Raw genomic sequence first — 20022 nt, forward strand, 5'->3', positions numbered from 1 at the left:
CAAAAGTTTTCAAGCTTACAAAAAACTGAAACTCACCATACCTATTCTGACATAAAAAAAAACCCATCAATGACCTTTGATGCTTTCATAAGATGTTTTTGGGTCTTACAACAGAGACTTTCAGCCAGATAACTGACTTATTGCCCCCACTTGTCCCCCACATCCCACTTTCTTCCCACTGGTCCAGTGTCCCCCTCCTTTATTTTCCCCTTTCATAATGTTATTCTTCCTCCCCACTTAACAAATTTGACACATCCTATGTGAAGAATGTGTCAAATCACAATAACCCACATTTCCCACTTTTCTTCTGAATTCCAACTTTCACACAGCAGTTCCCTCTTTCTGCTCATTCCACAAATGTTCCGTCTTCTCACCAAATTTCCCACATTTTCCCTGCTTCCTAAATTTCCCACTTTCCAATCAATGTCTTTCAGTCCAAATGTCCGTCTTCCTTTTCGACATATTGCCTCCCCAGATTCACTGCTTTCAGACCAAATTCCCCACTTTCTGCTATCAGGCAAGGGTCACAGTCGCATGCCTGCAGGGGTCAGTCTGTCAGTCTTCTCTCAGTTCTCGCTCTGGTTCCCTCTTTCCCACTTCCTGCCATTGGCCTTCACACATGATGCAATATTCAGGCTGAATAAGGGTGTCTCTGTAGTTCACTGTCTCAGACCACTGACTGTGGTCCTTCAGCAGCTGTGTGCAGGACAAGGCTCAATCCCCGTCCAACCATACAAGTGGAGGATTTTATATTTGGCCCAAGTGCCCATTAGATATTAGAACAAATAAATATTTAAATGAATGAAATGTCCCAGAATTAAATTCTCAGGCAGGAGCTAAATCGCACATTAAGGTAAAGGTCCATGTGTTCATGTCCTTTGGTTAGTTTGCTCCTGATAGTTTGGTTTCCTTCCAAAGTACAAATATTTTTGATCTGTTAGTGCATCTAAAGTAACAGTATAGTATGGTTTTCTGTTTTTCTGTGTTTTCCTGTCATGAAGTGGTCACCTGTAGGAGGACTTAGCCAGACTTTTGCCATGTGAGCTCAGCTGAGATCAAATTCATCCCCTGCAGCCCTTGGTTGATGATATGATATAAAAGATGAATCGATTGATCAATATACAATGACTAGAGGTATGAGTGCTACTAAATCAAAAGCTTGTCTTGTTATTATTCATTCATGGTAAATGGTGGAGCATAACCAGTTGGTTCTCAATAATGAGTGGATTGAATTTGATGCAATTCCACTTTACACCAGGAAAGTTAAAGCATTGAAACTAAATTCTTTAAATGGTTTTCATTAAGGCTACGACATTTACTGTACATTGGTGACATTAAGATCAGTTTCAGTGGACTTGATACATTTTTTAAAACATAAATCTTTCAAAGCCATGGAGGAATACAGGTTCTCCCACTTAGTCTTATAATATCACTGCTGCAAATATTAATATTCTATAGTTGATATATATTTGATCGAGTTTATCAAAGTGCATTTATTCCCCAGATGGCAGTTGCAGAATAAACATTTCTGCATTAAAGATTAATTTTGTGCGCGCAGATATTGTGGCCACACAGCTTGGTCTCAGGTTTATGCTTTACTGATGGGTGCTGAGCTGGTTCGGACCAACATAACTAATCAAACTATAAATCTCTCATTTGTAATTTCACACCGTCATGTTCCTGAACTGTTTTTCTGGGAAGTGTGAGTATGTCAACTTTGTTTTACCGAACTGAGCTCCTCCTGTCTTTCAATCTAACTGACTGCAAAGGCCTGAAGCAAGTCAAAGTCATTTAACCTCTGCTGTGCAGCACTGTGGAGTTTAGGGGGTTTTAAATTTACATTTATGTTCCGATTTTCTCTCTCAGCTTGTGGAAACTGGAAATTTGAAACTGCAGTGTTTTACACTTGCAGATGTTTTGACACAATGACTCATACAATGATAGCCATTCTTTAAAAATATAAACTCTTTACATGGAGCTCATGGTTGAAACTAACATGGTAACATTCTTTAATACGCATCAATGGTTCATCAATGTAAATGAGCAATAGTTCCATCTATACCCTTTGTTGACTGAGTTAGATGAAGTCCTTCTAGGTGTTGTATTGTAGTCTTTTCATACCTCAGTTAGTATCTTGTAATTGTGCTTCCTCCTCCAGTCTCAGTGAAATCAAACATGTGGACCACAGGTTCGACAAGAGACTCCAATCCAGCCGGGGATGAGTGTTCAAAATGTAGAAATTCAAATAGACAAGCAAATTTTTAAAAAAAACAACATTTTGAATTTTTAAAACTATTACCATTGTTTCTGGTTAAATCACTACTTGTGTAGGAGTTGCATGCATAATGAAGAAAGTGCTCTTTTTGCTAACAAAACAGTAATATAACAACATAAAGAGAAATAGTTTTGCAGAGGGGATTTCAGAACTTTATGCAGCTATGCACAGCCAACCAAGAACAATGCAGAGTCAATTTTTGCATTTTTAGTTTCAACCAAATTTCAAATGAAAATATGTAAAGCAAGTATGAATGTTTTTATTATTGGCATTTCATTGTATTTTGCACAGGGACGCATCATTAAAATGGGATTATGCTGAAAGTGCATTTTGTAGATTTTTGGCAGATATTGTAATAAGGTTTGCAGTTAAATTTTCTAATCCTTCTTTGCACCAAACCAAAATGGAAACATTTAGAAATTGTGGTCGCTTGTTATATTGTAGATTGCTATATAATAATAATAATAATAACATTAATAGTGTACTTTATATTGATCCAGCTCACCTAAGATCAAACCCAGCTGTATGAAGCCCTTGAAATGATGAAAAATGATGGGAAACTTAAAGCTTTTCCTTGTTTGAAAGAATACTGCTATAAGTTTGGCAGCTCTTTTCCAGATTTGCCCCAGCAGATTATGTGATCTGCATGTTTGATTTGGCATAAGTCTTGTGCCGGAAGCCCTTCGTGACCAAGCCTGAGCAGTTGTGGGTTAAGGGGATTCAACCCAGTGAACGTGCGGTTTAAGGCATACCTCCCTTACCTCTTAGAAAGCCCTCTTGAAGTTATCAATAATAATAAGAATTAAGTAGACCACACAATGGTTATAAATATATAAAAATAACATAATCAGGCATGATTGAGGCCCTGGAGGTTCTTGAATCATAGCGACATGCATCACACAACAAGCAGACCGATGCAATAATGTTCCTGTTGGTAAATCTGGATTAAAATAACATGAACATGGGGACAGGTATGCTATTCATTTATGAATAAATCAATAAATTGTGAAAATGTAAAAACAGATGAAGTGTGGTCCTGCTAGTATGTGCTACCTACTCAAAAATCCCAAACCAAACAACATGGGAGGGAATGTAAGCTAAATAGAGATATATGTACTCATAAAGTGTTCTGTACAGGTTCACAGAACAACTCTCCTCCCTTTGTCAGATCCTGGCATCACTCATCAACATCATATCTGATTACTTTTGGCACACTATTAACTTCAGCATTGCCGCCTCCTAGTGGATTTATAGACCGTGAAGCGACTCACATTTTTTTTCTATGACTTGTACATAGAAAGGTTCATGCTCATATTTTCCCCCCTCCATATAGATTCCAAGGTTGTTTTCTTTTTTCCTTCACCACCTTTGCAGTGCTGTATCCCTTTGTGATTCAAGGCTCGGGCTGCAGGGGAAAGTTTGCAGGCCCGTGATGGACCGCAAAGTCTGCAGCTTTCACCTGCAGCTGCACAGGTAAGCCAAGGTGTGCACACTGCTGCTGGAGGACGACATGGGAGAGAGAGCTCACTGTGCACGCCGACTACCAGGTGAGTCTGTCTGGATGTGCTTCCACGTGTTTCTGTTAGATTTGTGATAGGCGTCTGGTTTGGTTTGTATTTTAATTTGAAAAATTTTGGACCCTCCTTGTGTGATATACAAAATAACTTGAGATTAGTCTCATTGAAATGGAGCAAAAATTTCAACAGTTTGTTTCTCCTCTTGAAAAATCAAACGTTCATCATAAATTCCTCAGTCTTTTTGTTTCTGGTATTTTTTCAATCCACCCATTTTGCAGAAGTGGAACAGGCGCCAATTCAGTGCAATTGATATACTTACCACTAGGCTGAGCCCTAAGCCTTTCTTTAATCCAGAACATCCAGAGAAGCTGATATTGCTGATAAGATCATGTTTGCTATTGTCCCAGTGATCGAGCCAGGGAAGTTACATTACCAAGCTCAACTTCTGTCCTCATGCAGCCTTTTCTTGTTCACACCAGGACTGCAGCTTATTCTGCTCTCAGTTTCAAATTGTGCCATTTTTCCCCTGCATTTTCTTTCTTCTAAGTTTTAATTTGTTGCCTCAGTTTGTTGCCTCACAGGGTTTTGCTTTCCACCTTGTTCATTTTATAAAGTAGCCCTTGTGGTGTAACAGGGATCTGGGGGATGAGAGGCAGTAGAGGTGAGGACGGGGTGAAAGGGACAGCAGATGGGTGCTGAAGGAGCTCGGCACAGATGGACAATTGATGACTTTACCAAGGGAATAATGAACTGTTGGCAAAGTCAGGTCAGTTATGGTGCAGTGCAGACGGGCTGGAACTGTACAAAGGATGTGCTCATATATTAGCAGGAGTGAATGAAGGGAAACAACGTTCCCTTTATATACCGTTCATGATGAATTCTTACAATATACCAGGAAATGCAAAATAGGGTGAAAAAGCTTGTATGCTCACACAAGATGGAGGTTTGTTACTCCAACTTTATGGAGGGCTGTTTGGATTTGTTCCACAACATGTCAGATGCTCAGAATTAGCTTTCAGTTTATAATGAGATTATCTGAAATTGAAGTCAGGCAGAGGGTGTTTGCAGAAAGTAAGGAGAGGAGATGCTTGATTTGATTTTTAGATACTCGGCTACTGTTATTAGATGACGGCCATTTAAAATGTTATGTCTATAATGTCTACAGGTTGAGCTGAAGCTTAAAATGAATCCAGTCAAACATACGTCGCCTGTGTCAGGCCCAATGTAATTGTACTGCTTTCCCATTCATTAATGATGGAGTTTCCTCTATCTAAAATAGAAAATACACACATAAAGAGGATAGCACACAATTCGGAAAGGTGTCATTTGGTTGAGTCTGAAACACAAAACCGAATGCTCATGAAGGAAGAACCTGAACATCAGGAAACAATGAGGAAGGAAATCTGCTTTACAGGAACCTGAAGACAAAGATAGGAACAGTGATTGGAAAAACAAGTCAGCTGAGAATACTGCATTTTAAATGATGAGGATAGACTACAGGGCTTTTCCAAGTGTGTTAGGACAAGAATACCTCTTCTCCTGAATCACAGATGCTTTGTTTGAAATATCCAGTAAGTTTTTATTCAATCTTTCACTGTTTTCACTCTTATTCTTTGAGCATTAAAACAAAAGAATTGATGGTTTAACTCCACCCATCTTTCTTCTTATTAAATGGTTTAAAAAATGTTGGGAAAGCGTCGCCCCGACCCCTCAGATTCAGCCTGCAGCTCGTCCGTCTGAAACTCCACGGGCCTCTCCATATGCTGAAAACCACTGCTGTAAATTGTGGCTAGTTATCCTTAGTATCATTTTAATGTGCTGGCACTAAACTTGGTGCCAGACGCTGGTTTGTTTACTGCGTGCGAGGCAGAAAAAGCTGTCCCGTTTTCCATGTGCTCGTGGCCTTGTTTGTCAGTGTAAATGCTACCAGCAGTCTGCCTGCTGTATATTCAGTCACTGTTAGAATCTCAAAGATAAGAAAACACTGGAGAGACGCAAACAGCTGTCAGCCTCCGCCTCGCATATCGGCGGGACAATCGGTGTTTTTTTCAGACAAATTCAGGCAACTTTAGCCTGTTCCAGATGGAAGCGTCGAATAAGGACAAGGCTGAAATGAGGAAGGAAACCAGGGTCTGCAGCCTCACCTGTAAAACAACAGCAGCCTCATAACATGCTCACCTCTGATTTGACCCAACAATAGGTGTACATTTTCTTTAAGTTTTCAAGGTCAAGGCTAAGAAACCCCATCTCCAAAATATTTCCTCAGCGCTCCTGCTTTGATCCAGAGACACAACAATACCTCGCATTCTTCTGCAGTCAACATCTCTGTTCCAGATGAATGAGCGGCCATCAGCTCATTGTACAAGCCCCTTTTGATTTTTGCACTCCGCATCGACTGATGCAAGTCGACAGGACACAATCAATCGAGGTTGACTGCATGGAGAGAAAGAGAGCGAGAGCGAGGAGAGCACAAAGGGGGCACAAAGAATTTATTTTCCTGTCAGAAAAGTTGTGAGGGAACAAAAGAAAACACCTGGTATTGATTGCTTTCCAAGTATAATACACAGCAGGGCACCAGATGAGGCTTTGCAGGACACTCGCAGGTATGAAATGCTTTGAATATTTCAATGATTTCAATCCGTGCACACTTCATACTGGATCAAGAGGAGCGGTGAGGAGGGTGCAGTCTAACTTTTTTTTTTCTCCTCCTCCCTTTAACCACTTCTCAGACAGCCAAAGAGCAAAGGGAAAAAAAAAAAAGTGTTTCTCCATCTGGGTAGCATTATTCAGATTCCTCAGCGCTGGATATTTGATGATGCTGGCAAAGGAAAGCGAGCGGGGCGTGGAGACGCTACGGGGAAAAAGGGAGGCAGGAGGAGAGCTGAGGAGAGAGAAACCAGAGGAGGGTGCTGTTCTCTCACCAGGGCGTCATGTCCTCAACAGCACTTTACTAAAATGCCAAGAATGGAAGGGAACAAATTAATGATGAGAGAAAAGTGATAATGAATAAGAACTGCACATGTCGTGTTACTCCTGTGTTTAAACTTTGACTCGTTGCTTTAGACTGTAGAATTGTTGCAATTGAAAACTAAGCAGAGGGTGAATATCGCAGCTCTGGCCAGTGATGTTATCTACATACTGATATCTGAATGGAGTCATTTTGTCAACAGCCCAAAAGAGACATGCAGTCTCGCTGGTGAGGCGCTTCCAGAACTCTCATCCCATGTGAATATGTCTCAGCTTGTGGGAGAAAAGGGAGGGAACAAACTAAACAAGGAGGGAAGGAACGAAAGAAAGAATGTACTGAGATCTCATGTGATTTTTTTTTCCCTCTGCTTTTTTGGCTTTTTTTTTTTTTATAGCTGCACAGTGATTACATGTTTGTAGTTTGGGGATCTTAGCAACGTTTTCCAAACTCTCTCCGCTCACTGTTTCTCTCTGGCTCTTTTTTTCATTATCCTACAGCATACTTTCCCCCTGGCTCATTTTTTTTTCTCTCTCTGAGTGTGACGTGTGAGTAGAGTTCCTGCCCTTGTTTCGTGCAGTGTCGTTTCGAAGGAAGGAGAAGGACTCATGGAGACGCGGTCATTTACTCTGACCTGTCATGGGCAGGATGAATCGAAGGTATAAACAGGAGGAGCCATGAGTGTTTGGGTGTGAGTGTGTGTGTGTGTTTGTTCCTCACAGGAGGAGTTAAGCAAGAGGGAGGAAAAACGTGAAGAAGGAGACCGAGACTGGGTGAAAGTGGCTCTGGAGGGGAGACGTTAAGTTGCCTAATTGTGTTGCCCATGGGCGAATGTGGATGAGAAGCTGCCGCTGAGACGTCTGACACAGGAGGAGGAGGTGCAGCCTGAGGAGGAACCACCAGTCGAGCCTTCTGCCAGCAACAGCAGGACAGGATGAGGTACCAGGGCAGGGTAAGATCCATGCCATGATGCTCTTTGTTTTGTTTTCATGTTCAGCGTTGCCCACCGGCGACTCGTCTGCGGCCCAGATTGAGAATTTTCTTAACCTGAACAATAAAGTAGAAGATCCGATAAACCACTTTTTCAGCCATAGAGACAGCAGAGAGGGAAAAGCAAAACACAACAATGAGTCACTTGGAGATTTTTCTTTCCTCTTCATGAGTCAGAGCATATTTTGCTTTTTGGAGGAGTTTGATCTCAAACTGTACCAAGAGGGCAGATTGGTGTTTTTCTACCATATGCATTGCTGGCATATGAGTGTTAGGGAGCCAGCTGTGGTACCAGAGCAGTTTGCCCTGGGACGGAGTGGTGGGGCATGCCTTATAAGGAAGACAATCTGAATGTACTCAGCCTAGCAGAGCTTAGTCATGAGGCCTAAAGCCAAGTCCCACTGTTAAAATGCTCTCTGGTTCTTAGTGCTGCTGCATTTAAAAGCCTGCTGGTTTCACAGAAGCTCCTCAAAACTTAAAGTCAAAGGCCCCAGAACAGTGTCAGTGAGATCAGGCCTCAGGTGGGCTCACCAGAAATAAGCCTGCAGGGGTTATAATGGATTCTCATCCCTTCTCCATTCCAGACCTGTATCCTCAAGTGAACCTTAGTCACAACTCCTATTGTTGTTTTGAAATCTTTTCCATTTTCCTTTAACCCAGTGTGGAAAGACCTCCCCTGAGGCCAATGCTGACTTTGTTAAAAGTGTGACAGGAATATAAATAAATCTTAAAAGAAAGAAAAAAAAAAAGATTCAAACAGCTTCACTGCAAACCCACAAAGCCATCATAAAAGTTGATGACGACATAGTTTTCAGATTTCTCTGACCAGCACAAAAACAGTTTTGCATTTTATTGCCTCGAAACTATACCATCTATCAACGACAATCGTGTAAATGAAAAACCTTCAGAAATCCTCCTTTCGCCCATTTACCCCGCGTGCGTGTGCGTGCGTGCTGTTAAAGGTGGGGTTGGGTCAGTCCAAGCAGTTGTGAGCCATGTTTGTGTACTTTGGAGGCAAATGGTTTTAATAGTTTCTGGATAAAAAATCATGACTGCTTGGAGAGAAACTCCAAAAACAATGTTTTCTCTGTGTTTGAGCTGTCACACAAAGAGGTGTTTTGTTGGTGCAGTATGTGTCACTGCAGCAGATATTTGGACAACTTTAACAGCTATTGGCACATTAATGGCACCGAGACCCTCTGACTCCACTGTTGGCACCACTGATGCGTCAAAAGACATGATATCAAAAATATAAAGTCTGTTAAAGTTCAGACGAGGGCGACGCTGATCGCCACTATCCACTGTGAAAGGCTGATGTGTTTGCTGAACACACTGACCTGTTCTCCCAAAACTTTTTAAAAGACCACTGTTTAAGATCAGCTGCAAACCGTTCAAGAGCTCATATTGAAGTCACGAATAATGTAAAGATAAGGCAAAGAAATCTTTTGCACATCGCTAACATGTGGGATTGTTTGTTGCACAATCAAACTAGGTGTGCTTCATTTCTTTTTCTTTTTTTTTTTTCTTTTTCTGATGGCATGCGGTGAATGCCTGCCCGAAACCCGACCTTGAAATTCCTTACACGTATCCTTTGGAAACTCTGACTTGTGAACTGTAATTGCTATCTGTGGGACTCCCACCTGCAAATGGGAGAACAATGCTGTAAGGTGAAGCAGCGAGGAGGGGTAGGAGCGGAGGCGTCCAGCAGCTTTCCTTTGCTCTCACTTCTTGGCCATCTTCCACTGTTGTCCTCTTGTTTTTTCAAGGGTTTTCCTGCATCATGTGCTGAGAGATAATGACCTTTTAGCGGCATTAAGCAGCCAAATGAGACCCTTGAGAGGTTCTTGCATTCAAGAAAAACAGAAATCCTGTGGAAGTCCATCCCCTTTGTTCCATTTTTTACATGCTTTTATGAATGTGGACCAGAAGGAATTCTCTCACAAATAAGTGTTTGATAATAAGGACTCAGTGCTGTGAGTTTAACTGGGGCCTTGTGGTCCGATTCCACTTTAAAACCTCGGTCTGGATATTCATCAACAGTAAGTATGGACCGCTGACATTTTTATCGCTTTGAATAGGTCTGTGCAAGTCGTCGTGTGTGTAAAACCTTACTTCAGGGCATATCTGACTAATTCTCTACGCTGACAGCTAATTCCTTCCTGCACTATGATGTTTGTCCTCACGGTGCAGGTTGACATATACACACTCTTTCCCACAGCACAGGTCAAATCCCGTCTGCTGATGCAGAGCTGTGTATACTGTACATACATCAGAGGATTCTATCTCACTATCACATCGTAGAGAAGTCTGCTGCTTGTTTATCATTGGGATTCTTTAAATGTCTTCATTGTTTAATCTCGGCAAAACTTGGTGGCGCCCTCCTACTTTGTTTACGAAGAGCTATTTTGAAGAAATGATCAGGGAACGTCAGATTATTTGCCTTTAGTATTTTTGAAATGTTCCTGATGGTTTATTCTTTGTGATTTGTTAGGTGAGGATGACTCCAATATTTAATATCATATGTTCATCTGTTTAAAACAATGTCAGAGCAGCAGACTTCAGACTAAAAGGGAATGGGCCTTTAGCGCCCCCTGCTGGCTATCAATGTGTAATTACAGCAACTGAAAAATTACCATCCATGCATCTTCTCCATCTATCTTCCACTGAAATAGTGTTGTAGGGTGCTGGAGCTGAATTCCTTCCGTTTTTAAAAAGAAAGAAGCAACTTATGAAGACAAAGAACTTTCAACCATTTACCAGTTACCATATAAGTAGACTGATTTCTGGAAGTTTATTGAAGTTCTGTCTTCTTTCTGTTGTTGCAGGAAGTGGATATTGACGGGAGAGTGAGATTGGTGATGGAGAGCGCCCTCACAGCGCGGGACAGGGTCGGAGTGCAGGACTTTGTCTTGCTGGAAAACTACAACAGCGAGGCCGCGTTTATTGAGAACCTGCGGCGGAGATTCAGGGAAAACCTCATCTACGTAATAAAGCTTTTTTTTTCCGTCAACACATCGTAAAAGTATTCACCCAGTGTGTTGAATCCTAATTAAAATGTCGTGTTTTTGGCTTAGACATACATTGGCTCAGTGCTGGTGTCTATGAACCCCTACAAAGAGCTTGAGATCTACTCCAAGCCACAGATGGAGCGCTACAGAGGGGTCAGCTTCTACGAAATATCACCTCACATGTGAGTGATTATCTTCACACTTTTGAAAATCAGTGTCTTGATGTGTTAAATGTTTATTGTGCAGAAACCATAACATTCTGATGCATGCAAACACAGCTATCAGTCTGAAACTTAAAGTATCAGTCATTCAAGATAATTACAGAAAAACAACAATATTTCCACATTTGTTTGCATCGTTGTTATTGTTGTAAATTGGCCTATAATTGAAGCTGCTCCTGCATTTTCCCCGCAGCTACGCCCTGTCAGACAACACGTACCGAGCCATGCGGACAGAGAGGAAGGACCAATGTATTCTTATATCTGGTGAGAGCGGAGCAGGTAAAACTGAGGCCTCCAAAAAGATCCTCTTGTACTACGCCGTCACCTGCCCCACTAATGACCACATGGCCGCCCTCGGGGAACGTCTGCTGCAGTCCAACCCTGTTCTGGAGGTATTAAACTTCAGGTTTTTAAGTCTGAACATTCAATAATCACAGTATTCATTAAAGCTTGAAGCAGTTTTAAGCATGTTGGTACTGAGTGATCATAAAATTACACTTTTTGTCCCACGTTCCCTCCCTCCCTCTAAACTTCTTATCTCTTTTCTTGTGCTTAGGCATTTGGAAATGCCAAAACACTGAGAAACGACAACTCCAGCCGCTTTGGGAAATACATGGATGTCCAGTTTGACTTTAGGGTGAGTGCTCCTTCATTGTTTCTGGAGATTAGTCAGTGCTTACTATACACAGACTGCAGTGGTTGGTCATTAGTATTCTGGCTTTGGGACCTCTGTGTGTGAAGTTTGCATTTTCTCTCTGGGTCTCATAGTCTGACAATATCAGCTGTACTGGGATCTCTGAATTGATCATATGTGTAAAAATTAGTGTGTTTGTGGCTGTTTGACTCACTGTGTTTGCCCCCATAGTGAACTTTGACCTGTTTTTACCCTTTTTGTCAGCCTCCTGACCCCCCTGTCAGATAAAATGTTCAAAAAAAGATGGCTGGATCTCAAGAACATCCCATTTAATTATGTAACTGTGTGTGATTGAGTTAAAGAGACTGGAGCGATATCATAGTTTTAGGGAGTTTTGTTACTTGTGACATTTTAATCAATTTTCTGCAAAGTTATGTAAACAGCATGATTAAGCTGCTTTTGCTCAAGAGTTGAGTGTCCTCCTTGGAATGCGATGGAAACATGGGCCTGATTCTGTTAGAAGAAAAAAAAATGTTGAGCAACCCGAGGGATGGCTGCGATCTCATGCTTTGAAACCTCCTGATAAATATCATTCATCTCTAAGGGGGCGCCAGTGGGAGGACACATCCTGAACTACCTGCTGGAGAAATCCCGCGTGGTGCACCAAAACCACGGCGAGAGAAACTTCCACATCTTTTATCAGCTCCTGGAGGGGGGGGACAACGAGCTCCTCAACACACTCGACCTGGAGAGGAATCCTCAGAGCTACCCCTATCTGGTGAAGGTATGCATGAAGCAATATTGCACTTCACTTGTTTGATTGGTGTAATTTAACGTGACCGTCTCGCCCAGGGGAACTGTCCCAGAGTCAGCTCCATCAGTGACAAGAATAATTGGAAAGTTGTGATGAAGGCCTTGCCTGTTATTGGCTTCACTGAGGAAGAAATACAGGTCAGTACCAACCTCATGCACAGCTCACTCCTGTTCTGTTTTATAATATTAAAGCTTTCAAAAACTCTAAACAGAAATCTCTCCAGCAAACATGCACATTTGGATGCTGCTAAGCAACCAGTCAAGGTAGTTTCCATGTACTAAAACCATGTCGTCCACCATGGTTCATCAACCGGCTGGTGCTCCGCCACTTATACCACGCACAAGCTGTACAACAAATACTATACTGACTTTGAAATATGTGTGTGTGTGTGTGTGTGTGTGTGTGTGTGTGTGTGTGTGTGTGTGCGCTTTGCCTCACCATTTGTTTTTAAACCTGTTTACATGGAGTTGGTAGGATAAATCTGAAAACAGAAATGTTCTGACACCTTGAATTTTGCATCCAGTGTTTTCAATTTGTAATTTTTTTGGAGCTTTGATTTACAACATTCAAATATCACATTACATTTGAAGAACAAATGTTTTAACAGCTGGGATTTCTTTTTCATGTGTGTGTGTGTGTCTGATCTCAGGAATTGCTGAATATCATCGCTGGAGTTCTCCATCTGGGAAACACTCAGTTTGGAGAAGGAGAGGAAGGAGAAACTTATGTCACCACAGAGAACCAGATATCAACTCTTGCAAGGGTCAGAAGAATCCCGGCGGCATTACTGGATGCTTAAATATGCACAAACACTCAATTCAGTGCTGAGAACACATGTGTTGTTTTGCAGCTGCTGGGTGTTGATGGCTCAGCCCTCGAGGAGGCACTCACACACAGGAAACTCACCGCCAAAGGGGAAGAGGTGGTTGTCTTGTTGTCCACCAGTGTTCCCACTGTGATTACGTAACTGAATCTCACGCTTGTCTGTGCGTTACAGATGATCAGCCCGCTGACCTTTGAGCAAGCGGTGTCGGCCCGCGACGCCTTGGCCAAGACTGTGTATGGTCGGACCTTCACTTGGTTGGTGGAGAAGATCAACCAGTCGCTGGCTCTGAAGGTGCAGAAACAGCTCGAAGTGCAGCTCATTGTATGTAGTCATTAACGTCACGATGTGGATTGCATGCATGGTCTGTGTCTCGTGTTGTTCAGGATGAAATCTACCACAACAGCAAAGGATCCTCAGTCATCGGGCTTCTCGATATCTATGGGTTTGAGGTCCTGCAGCACAACAGGTCTGAGTCATTTCGCTCCTCTCTCTGCTTCATTTGTATTAGCATGTTTTCCACAGTTGTCCCTGTTTGCTCCTGTTTTGTAAACGACACACTGTAACTTACTCATTTGGACTAATTCCCAGTTTTGAGCAGTTCTGCATCAACTACTGCAATGAGAAGCTCCAGCAGCTGTTCATCGAGCTCACCCTCAGATCTGAGCAAGAAGAGTATGAAACGGAAGGCATTGAAGTGAGTTCACTTGTTGGTTGACTTGCAAATGTGTTTTTCTTGTATACTTTACATTTGGAAAATGTCATATTCTCAAGAGAAGATCCTTTCCATGCTAACATGACTTTGTGTCCGTTGAATGCAGTGGGAGACCGTGCAATATTTTGACAACAAGATCATTTGCGACCTGATTGAGGAGAAGCACAAAGGCATCATCTCCATTCTGGTGTGTGTCGCAGCAGTGTGTGTGTATGTGTGTGTGTGTTTTTACCATCTGTGATTGTTAAAGTGGAATAACTATTTCAGGATGAGGAGTGTCTGAGACCTGGGGAGACCTGTGACGTCTCTTTTCTTGAGAAGCTGGAGGACAAAGTGGGCGGCCATCCCCATTTTATTACGTAAGCCTCATCCTGGATCAAAACTATGCCAGACCCGTGTGTATTTATCAAACTTAATTTAACTGGCTTTCAGGCACAAGCTGGCCAATGGCAAAACCCGCAGAGTGATGAGTCGGGAGGAGTTCAGACTGCTGCACTATGCTGGAGAGGTCAACTACAATGTGAACGGTAAGTCTCCCGACTATTTTTATTTATTTTTGGCACAGTAGTGGTGAAACAGACCATGACCCACAAATCATTGATTCCTTGACAAAAAGTTTTTTTTTTTTTTTTACTCTTCAGGTTTTCTTGATAAGAACAATGACTCCCTGAACAGGAACCTGAAAGAGGTGAGCGATGAAAGTGGAAGAGTTAGCACCCCACCACAGCCTTGAAAAACTGCAATCTCATTCCCGAGTTTCAGTGTAGAGGAGGAGAAGGTGTGTCACCCTGACATGTGGTTGTGTGGCTTGGTCTCTGTTCAGGTCATGTGCCAGTCAGACAACCAGATCCTAAGTCACTGCTTCCGCAGAGAGGAAGTGATAGACCAGAAACGCCCCGAGATGGTGAGAATTTCCCTCTCTCTCTCTCTCTCTCTCTCTCTGTCTCACTCTCTCTGTCGTGCTGTCTGTCTCGTGCTTTCTCTCTCTCTCTCTGTCTCACTCTCTCCTCTGCTCTCTATGTTTCTCACACCTTATAACATCAAGTTATCAATATTTTCTCATTTTCCTCTTGTAGTCTCCATAGATCAAAAATATTGATAATACATTTATTTATACGGGATTTCTCTTCATCTCCTCATGTATTTCTCTTTTAAAAGTCAACACACAAGCATGCACGCATCTACACACACACACACATGCACTGATGTTCAAAGGAGTCTAAATACGGTGCTTCTGGATCTGCCCTTTAGGCTGCCACTCAGTTCAAAAACAGTCTGATGAAACTTATGGAGATCCTCATGTCTAAAGAGCCGTCCTATGTGCGCTGCATAAAACCCAACGAGGCCAAGCAGCCAGGTACATGTTGACATTTTTCCATATGATTTGCCATAGAAAAGCTGTTGTTCAGATAATGGTTGCAAATGAAACTAAAATGAATTCAAAGTGGAGCTTAAATAATAGATAAAGATCAAGTAATGAGGTGGTTTACATTATGATCGCACTACAGGAAGATTTGATGAAGTCCTGATCAGACACCAGGTGAAGTACCTGGGCCTGATGGAGAACCTGAGGGTCCGCAGAGCTGGCTTTGCCTATCGTCGTCGCTTTGAGGCCTTCCTGCAGAGGTGATTGTTTTGTCAGTGGTTCAGAGCAATGACCGTCCCTACTGTCATGCCGAATAAACTAGCGCCAATGCTCTCAGGTACAAGCCGCTGTGTCCTGAAACGTGGCCCAACTGGCATGGCCCACTGGTGGATGGAGTCGCAACACTGGTTGACCACCTGGGCTACAAACCAGAGGAGTACAAACTGGGGAGGTAATTTACTGTTCTCTGAACACCAATATTGATTATGAGCTAAAACCCATTATTCATTGCTGATAATTTGCTTCCTCCAGATCGAAAATCTTCATTCGTTTCCCCAAAACTCTTTTCATGACCGAGGATGCTCTTGAAGCCAAGAAGCCTGAGATAGGTGAGTCGATCTCAGGGGAAAAAGCAAGTAAATGCTGCTGTTAAAATACAAACTTTTTGGGTAATACTTCCAGTTAGTGCATCAGAGACATGATGTTTTAGGTTTTCTGGTGATGTACTGTAATAAAACATCTTTTCACTGCAGCTATTACAAAGAGTACAGTTCTCACTAAACAATCACATATGAAGTATGAGAGGTATTCAGCTCTGTGCAGTGGAAGGAACACAGGTGTGACGAATCCAACACTGAACTGTAAATCAGATCCCGTGACAGAAATATCAGCGGCTGGACTCCATGGAAAAGTCGAGTACAGCTTCACGTTCCTGTCTTTTTTGTTCCAGCGCTGACCCTCCAGACGTCATGGAGAGGCTACAGGGAGAGAGCCAAGTACCAACGCATCCGCCGAGCAGGTCAGAGCGCCTGGAGTCTGGTCAGCTCTCACTGAACTTCACATCATGATTAGTTTTGTACATTTTTATTGTTTTTTTTTTTTTTAGATTGTTTTGTGCTCTTTTGAATCTTTTTAGCTTCTTAGAAATACAGATTTTGACTTTCTTCCATGTCTTTTTGAGACTATCTATGACTATGATGCACAGGTGCATCAAAACGCTTTGGATGAAGATCAGACATTTGCAGACTTGCCTTTCAGAACACACTCTCACATCATGCACACTCCAGCTGATTTTATTTTTCCATGCCATGTTTCTAATTTGTCCCTTTTCCATAAAACTTCTCTATTTTTAAGTATTTTCTCTTGCAGAGTGTTCAGGTAATCCTCTTGATAATGTGTGCATGTGCCTATATCTACAGTGATCGTGATCCAGTCTGCGTGGCGAGGGATGAAAGGACGCAGGAAAGCGAAAAAACGTCGTCAGGCCGCTGATTTGATACGGAGGTGCTTAGCTGCTGCCTGGTCACAGTTTGTTCCTGTATCTAGTTTTGCTGCAGCGCTCGTCATGCAACTTAATTTTTCTTTCAGATTCATAAAGGGCTTCATTTACCGTAATGAGGAATACTGCTCTGACAATGACTATTTCCTCGATCACATGCGATGCTCCTTCCTCAAGAATCTGCGTAGCAACCTGCCCAAGAACGTTCTGGACAAAAGCTGGCCGACTCCTCCGTCTCTGCTCACTGAGGTACAAAGCAGAGGCAGATAAGATCCCCCTGCTGTCTTAACGCTCGCGTGCAAATAGAAGAGGAACCTGTGGTTTCACTCATAACTTTCTGCCGTCAATCCCAATTTCCAGGCCTCAGGCCACTTGCAAAGGCTAAACATGCGCAACATGGTCATCAAGTACTGCAGCAGGGTCCAGCCTGAGTGGAAGAAGCAGGTGTGGAGACTAGTGTGAACGTCATTATCCCTGTTTGTTGCAAATCCATAGATCTCATATACTTTTGAATTTGTATTTTCTGTAGATGACGCAGAAAGTTTTCGCCAGTGAGATCTTCAAAGATCAGAAGGACAGCTACCCTCAAAGTGTGGGACGACTGTTTTTGGACTCCAGACTCGGTACACGCTCATACAAAGACCAGAAAAGAGGATGATTGCATGCATGCACCCCAGCAAATAGCACCCTGCATGTGATCATTACCTCTGATTTCTCTTCATACCTCTCGTTGTTTCACACAGAGCGTGAGCAAATCAGTCTGAAAGTGATCCAGACTCTCGGCAGTGACAAAGTGCAGGTGGGGGGTTAGATTCTGGCGTTTTGAGAGGTCGGTGACAACGATGCATGTTTCCCTGCAGTGATGCGTTGCCTTGTGCTTCTCAGTACGCCGTTCAAGTGGTGAAATACGACAGGAGGGGATTCAAGCCTCGCGTCCGCCAGCTGCTCCTCACCAACTCCTTCGCCGTGCTGGTGGACCGGACCAAGATCAAACAAAGGATCGACTACGCCGCTCTGAGAGGTAAACTCTGACCCCGACTATAGAAAAGAGGGTATTGACTTGAATTTGAGAATTATTTGGAATTCATTCTTATTGCTGCATCTTATTATCCCCCTTTTCTATACACAGGCATCTCAGTGAGCTCTCTCAGTGATGGGATGTTTGTTCTGCACATGCCAACTGAAGATAATAAACAAAAGGTACTATAGGACACAGCTGTCATGTCTGTTTAGAGGTGTATAGCCATGGATCCTCTCTGAAACCTGCAGTTTCTTCCTCAGGGCGACGCTGTGCTGCACAGCCACCATGTGATCGAGGTGGTGACTAAGCTGGCCATGATGGCCAGCAAGATCAACTACGTCAATATCTGCCCGGGCAGGTGAGCTCCCTGTCCGGTCCCTCCGCTTCTCCTCTTTAACCAACACAATTGTCCAACTTATTGTTTTCTTCGCTTGTAACTCCTCATGCAGCATTCGGTTCTCTGTGGCTCGTGGCAAGGAGGGAATAATCGATTTTGTGAGGGGCTCGGAGTTAAAGGTAGCCAAAGGCAAGCGGGGACATCTGCTCGTGGTGAGTCAGAGGCTGTTGTGGTGTCATGTGAGGAGTCTCCCTCCGGGGAGGGAGGGATGTTTTGATATCAGAACCATTTCAGCCAGCTGACTCTTCGATCTGATTTGATTCTTCAGACCGCCCCCCGGATCAACGACACATGAAGAAGCGGACGGCCGGATAAACAGTAATCCTGTTAGCTGACTGGAGGATTGCCAGGCAGAAGTGTTTGTTCATTTGCAGCTGACACCATGAAACTTGCATGCACTGCATACTCAACGGAAAGAAGGTCCCTTGCTGAGTCACATGCTGTGCGTCTTAAGTGTAACACAAATGTCTTCAGTGCTGCACTAACTAGTAATATGAGTTGTTTTTTTTTTTCTTTTTTTGAGAATCATAACATGAAGTCACCACTGTTTTCAATGCTTCATCTCTTTATTGTCACACCCAACAATATTTATCAAATATAAAGAAAAACCTCCTGTAAAATGTTGTATTCATATCTTGCAAAAGAGCTTAATCAAATTAATCTGAAAATAAATAACATGTCAATAAATATGTCAATAAATAGCAAATATGTCTTTGGAAAGTCCAGTCTTTAAAAGGCGTGGGAGGAGAAAAACAGGATGCTGGAAGTGATGTCTCGTTTCTAGCAGCTTATTTGTAACTTACAGTTAGAGGTAAGACAGAAACTGGGGGAAATACCCGAGTAAGCCCCTAAATATACAGTAGTAACACATCGGAAAAACAAGAAAAAAGGAGTAACTCCATGTAAACAATGAACAACACCAGTAAGACACTGATTAAAGCTGTCGCAACCATAATTCCAGTTTTCTCAAAGGTCTTAAAGGTCAGTTAAACTAGTTTCTCCTTTTTCTATGTTTGTGTCATTTCCTCTCCGGGTTGTGTCATGAGCGGGTTCCCGAAGCCAAGAGCAGGAAATCTCTTGCCAGCTTGGTGAGGTAAAGGTCCAGGTCCCTCAGGATGACGTAGCCCTCCACCCGGCTGTCCCACACTGTTTGGGAGCTGCTGTCTGGCTCCGACGGCGAACGTGGTGGAACAGAGGTGGGAATCGTCCCGGAGCGTCTCATGTGACTGAGCTGAGGAAGACGGGAGAGCATTTCTTAGAATCACTCTTGTTTATAAAAAAGACAAGAAAACAGGCCGGTTTTGACTAGACGGTTTTTGACTGAAGTCTGCACAAAATGCAACCTTTTGCCTTAAAAGAAATTAATAAAGTGGTCCAGCTTAGACATTTAGCCTTAGCAATTATCGGACTTGACATGTTTTTATAGCCTAATGTAGGCTAAGAATTAACTTTAGCGTTCTCCACTTGACATTTTAATGTGTCTTAGGAACCTTTTCAGTTAAGCCCACTTGTTACAATCTAGTCTTCATGTGGAGAGAAAACAAATCATTTCATTGCTGTGGATACCTGAGTGCTGACTTGGTTCATCAGGTCTCTTAAGTCCAGCTGAATGTGCTTGATCCTCTGAGGTAAAGTGGTTCTGGCTGCCTGCACCCCCATCTGCTGGTTCTCCTCCTTCTCCAGCTGTTTTCTCTTCCACTCCAGCTTACTCCAGTAGGCTTGCATGTCCCGGAAAGCAGCGTGCAGCCTGTCCAAGTCCTGAGCAGACAGCAAGAAGC

The 20022-nt window shown here is 42.8% G+C and overlaps 1 protein-coding gene across 1 annotated transcript; it reads left to right on the forward strand.

Annotated features, from left to right (window-relative positions):
- Positions 1-7183: 7183 nt before the first annotated feature.
- On the forward strand, positions 7184-18736 carry myo1ca (myosin Ic, paralog a). The gene is made up of 32 exons (XM_030100303.1): positions 7184-7709; positions 10573-10731; positions 10822-10937; positions 11170-11368; positions 11533-11613; positions 12215-12394; positions 12463-12561; positions 13074-13187; positions 13275-13346; positions 13422-13541; positions 13634-13716; positions 13839-13944; positions 14069-14149; positions 14230-14321; positions 14395-14489; positions 14604-14650; positions 14786-14866; positions 15214-15319; positions 15471-15588; positions 15666-15779; positions 15860-15936; positions 16278-16346; positions 16747-16831; positions 16916-17075; positions 17187-17270; positions 17356-17449; positions 17570-17625; positions 17712-17847; positions 17956-18026; positions 18108-18205; positions 18297-18396; positions 18513-18736. The coding sequence occupies exons 1-32, from the start codon at positions 7692-7694 to the stop codon at positions 18537-18539; spliced, it is 3138 nt and encodes a 1045-aa protein (XP_029956163.1). The 5' UTR covers positions 7184-7691; the 3' UTR covers positions 18540-18736.
- Positions 18737-20022: the final 1286 nt, after the last annotated feature.

The sequence above is a fragment of the Salarias fasciatus genome, chromosome 10, assembly GCF_902148845.1.
Source record: "Salarias fasciatus chromosome 10, fSalaFa1.1, whole genome shotgun sequence".
NCBI classification, from domain to species: domain Eukaryota; kingdom Metazoa; phylum Chordata; class Actinopteri; order Blenniiformes; family Blenniidae; genus Salarias; species Salarias fasciatus.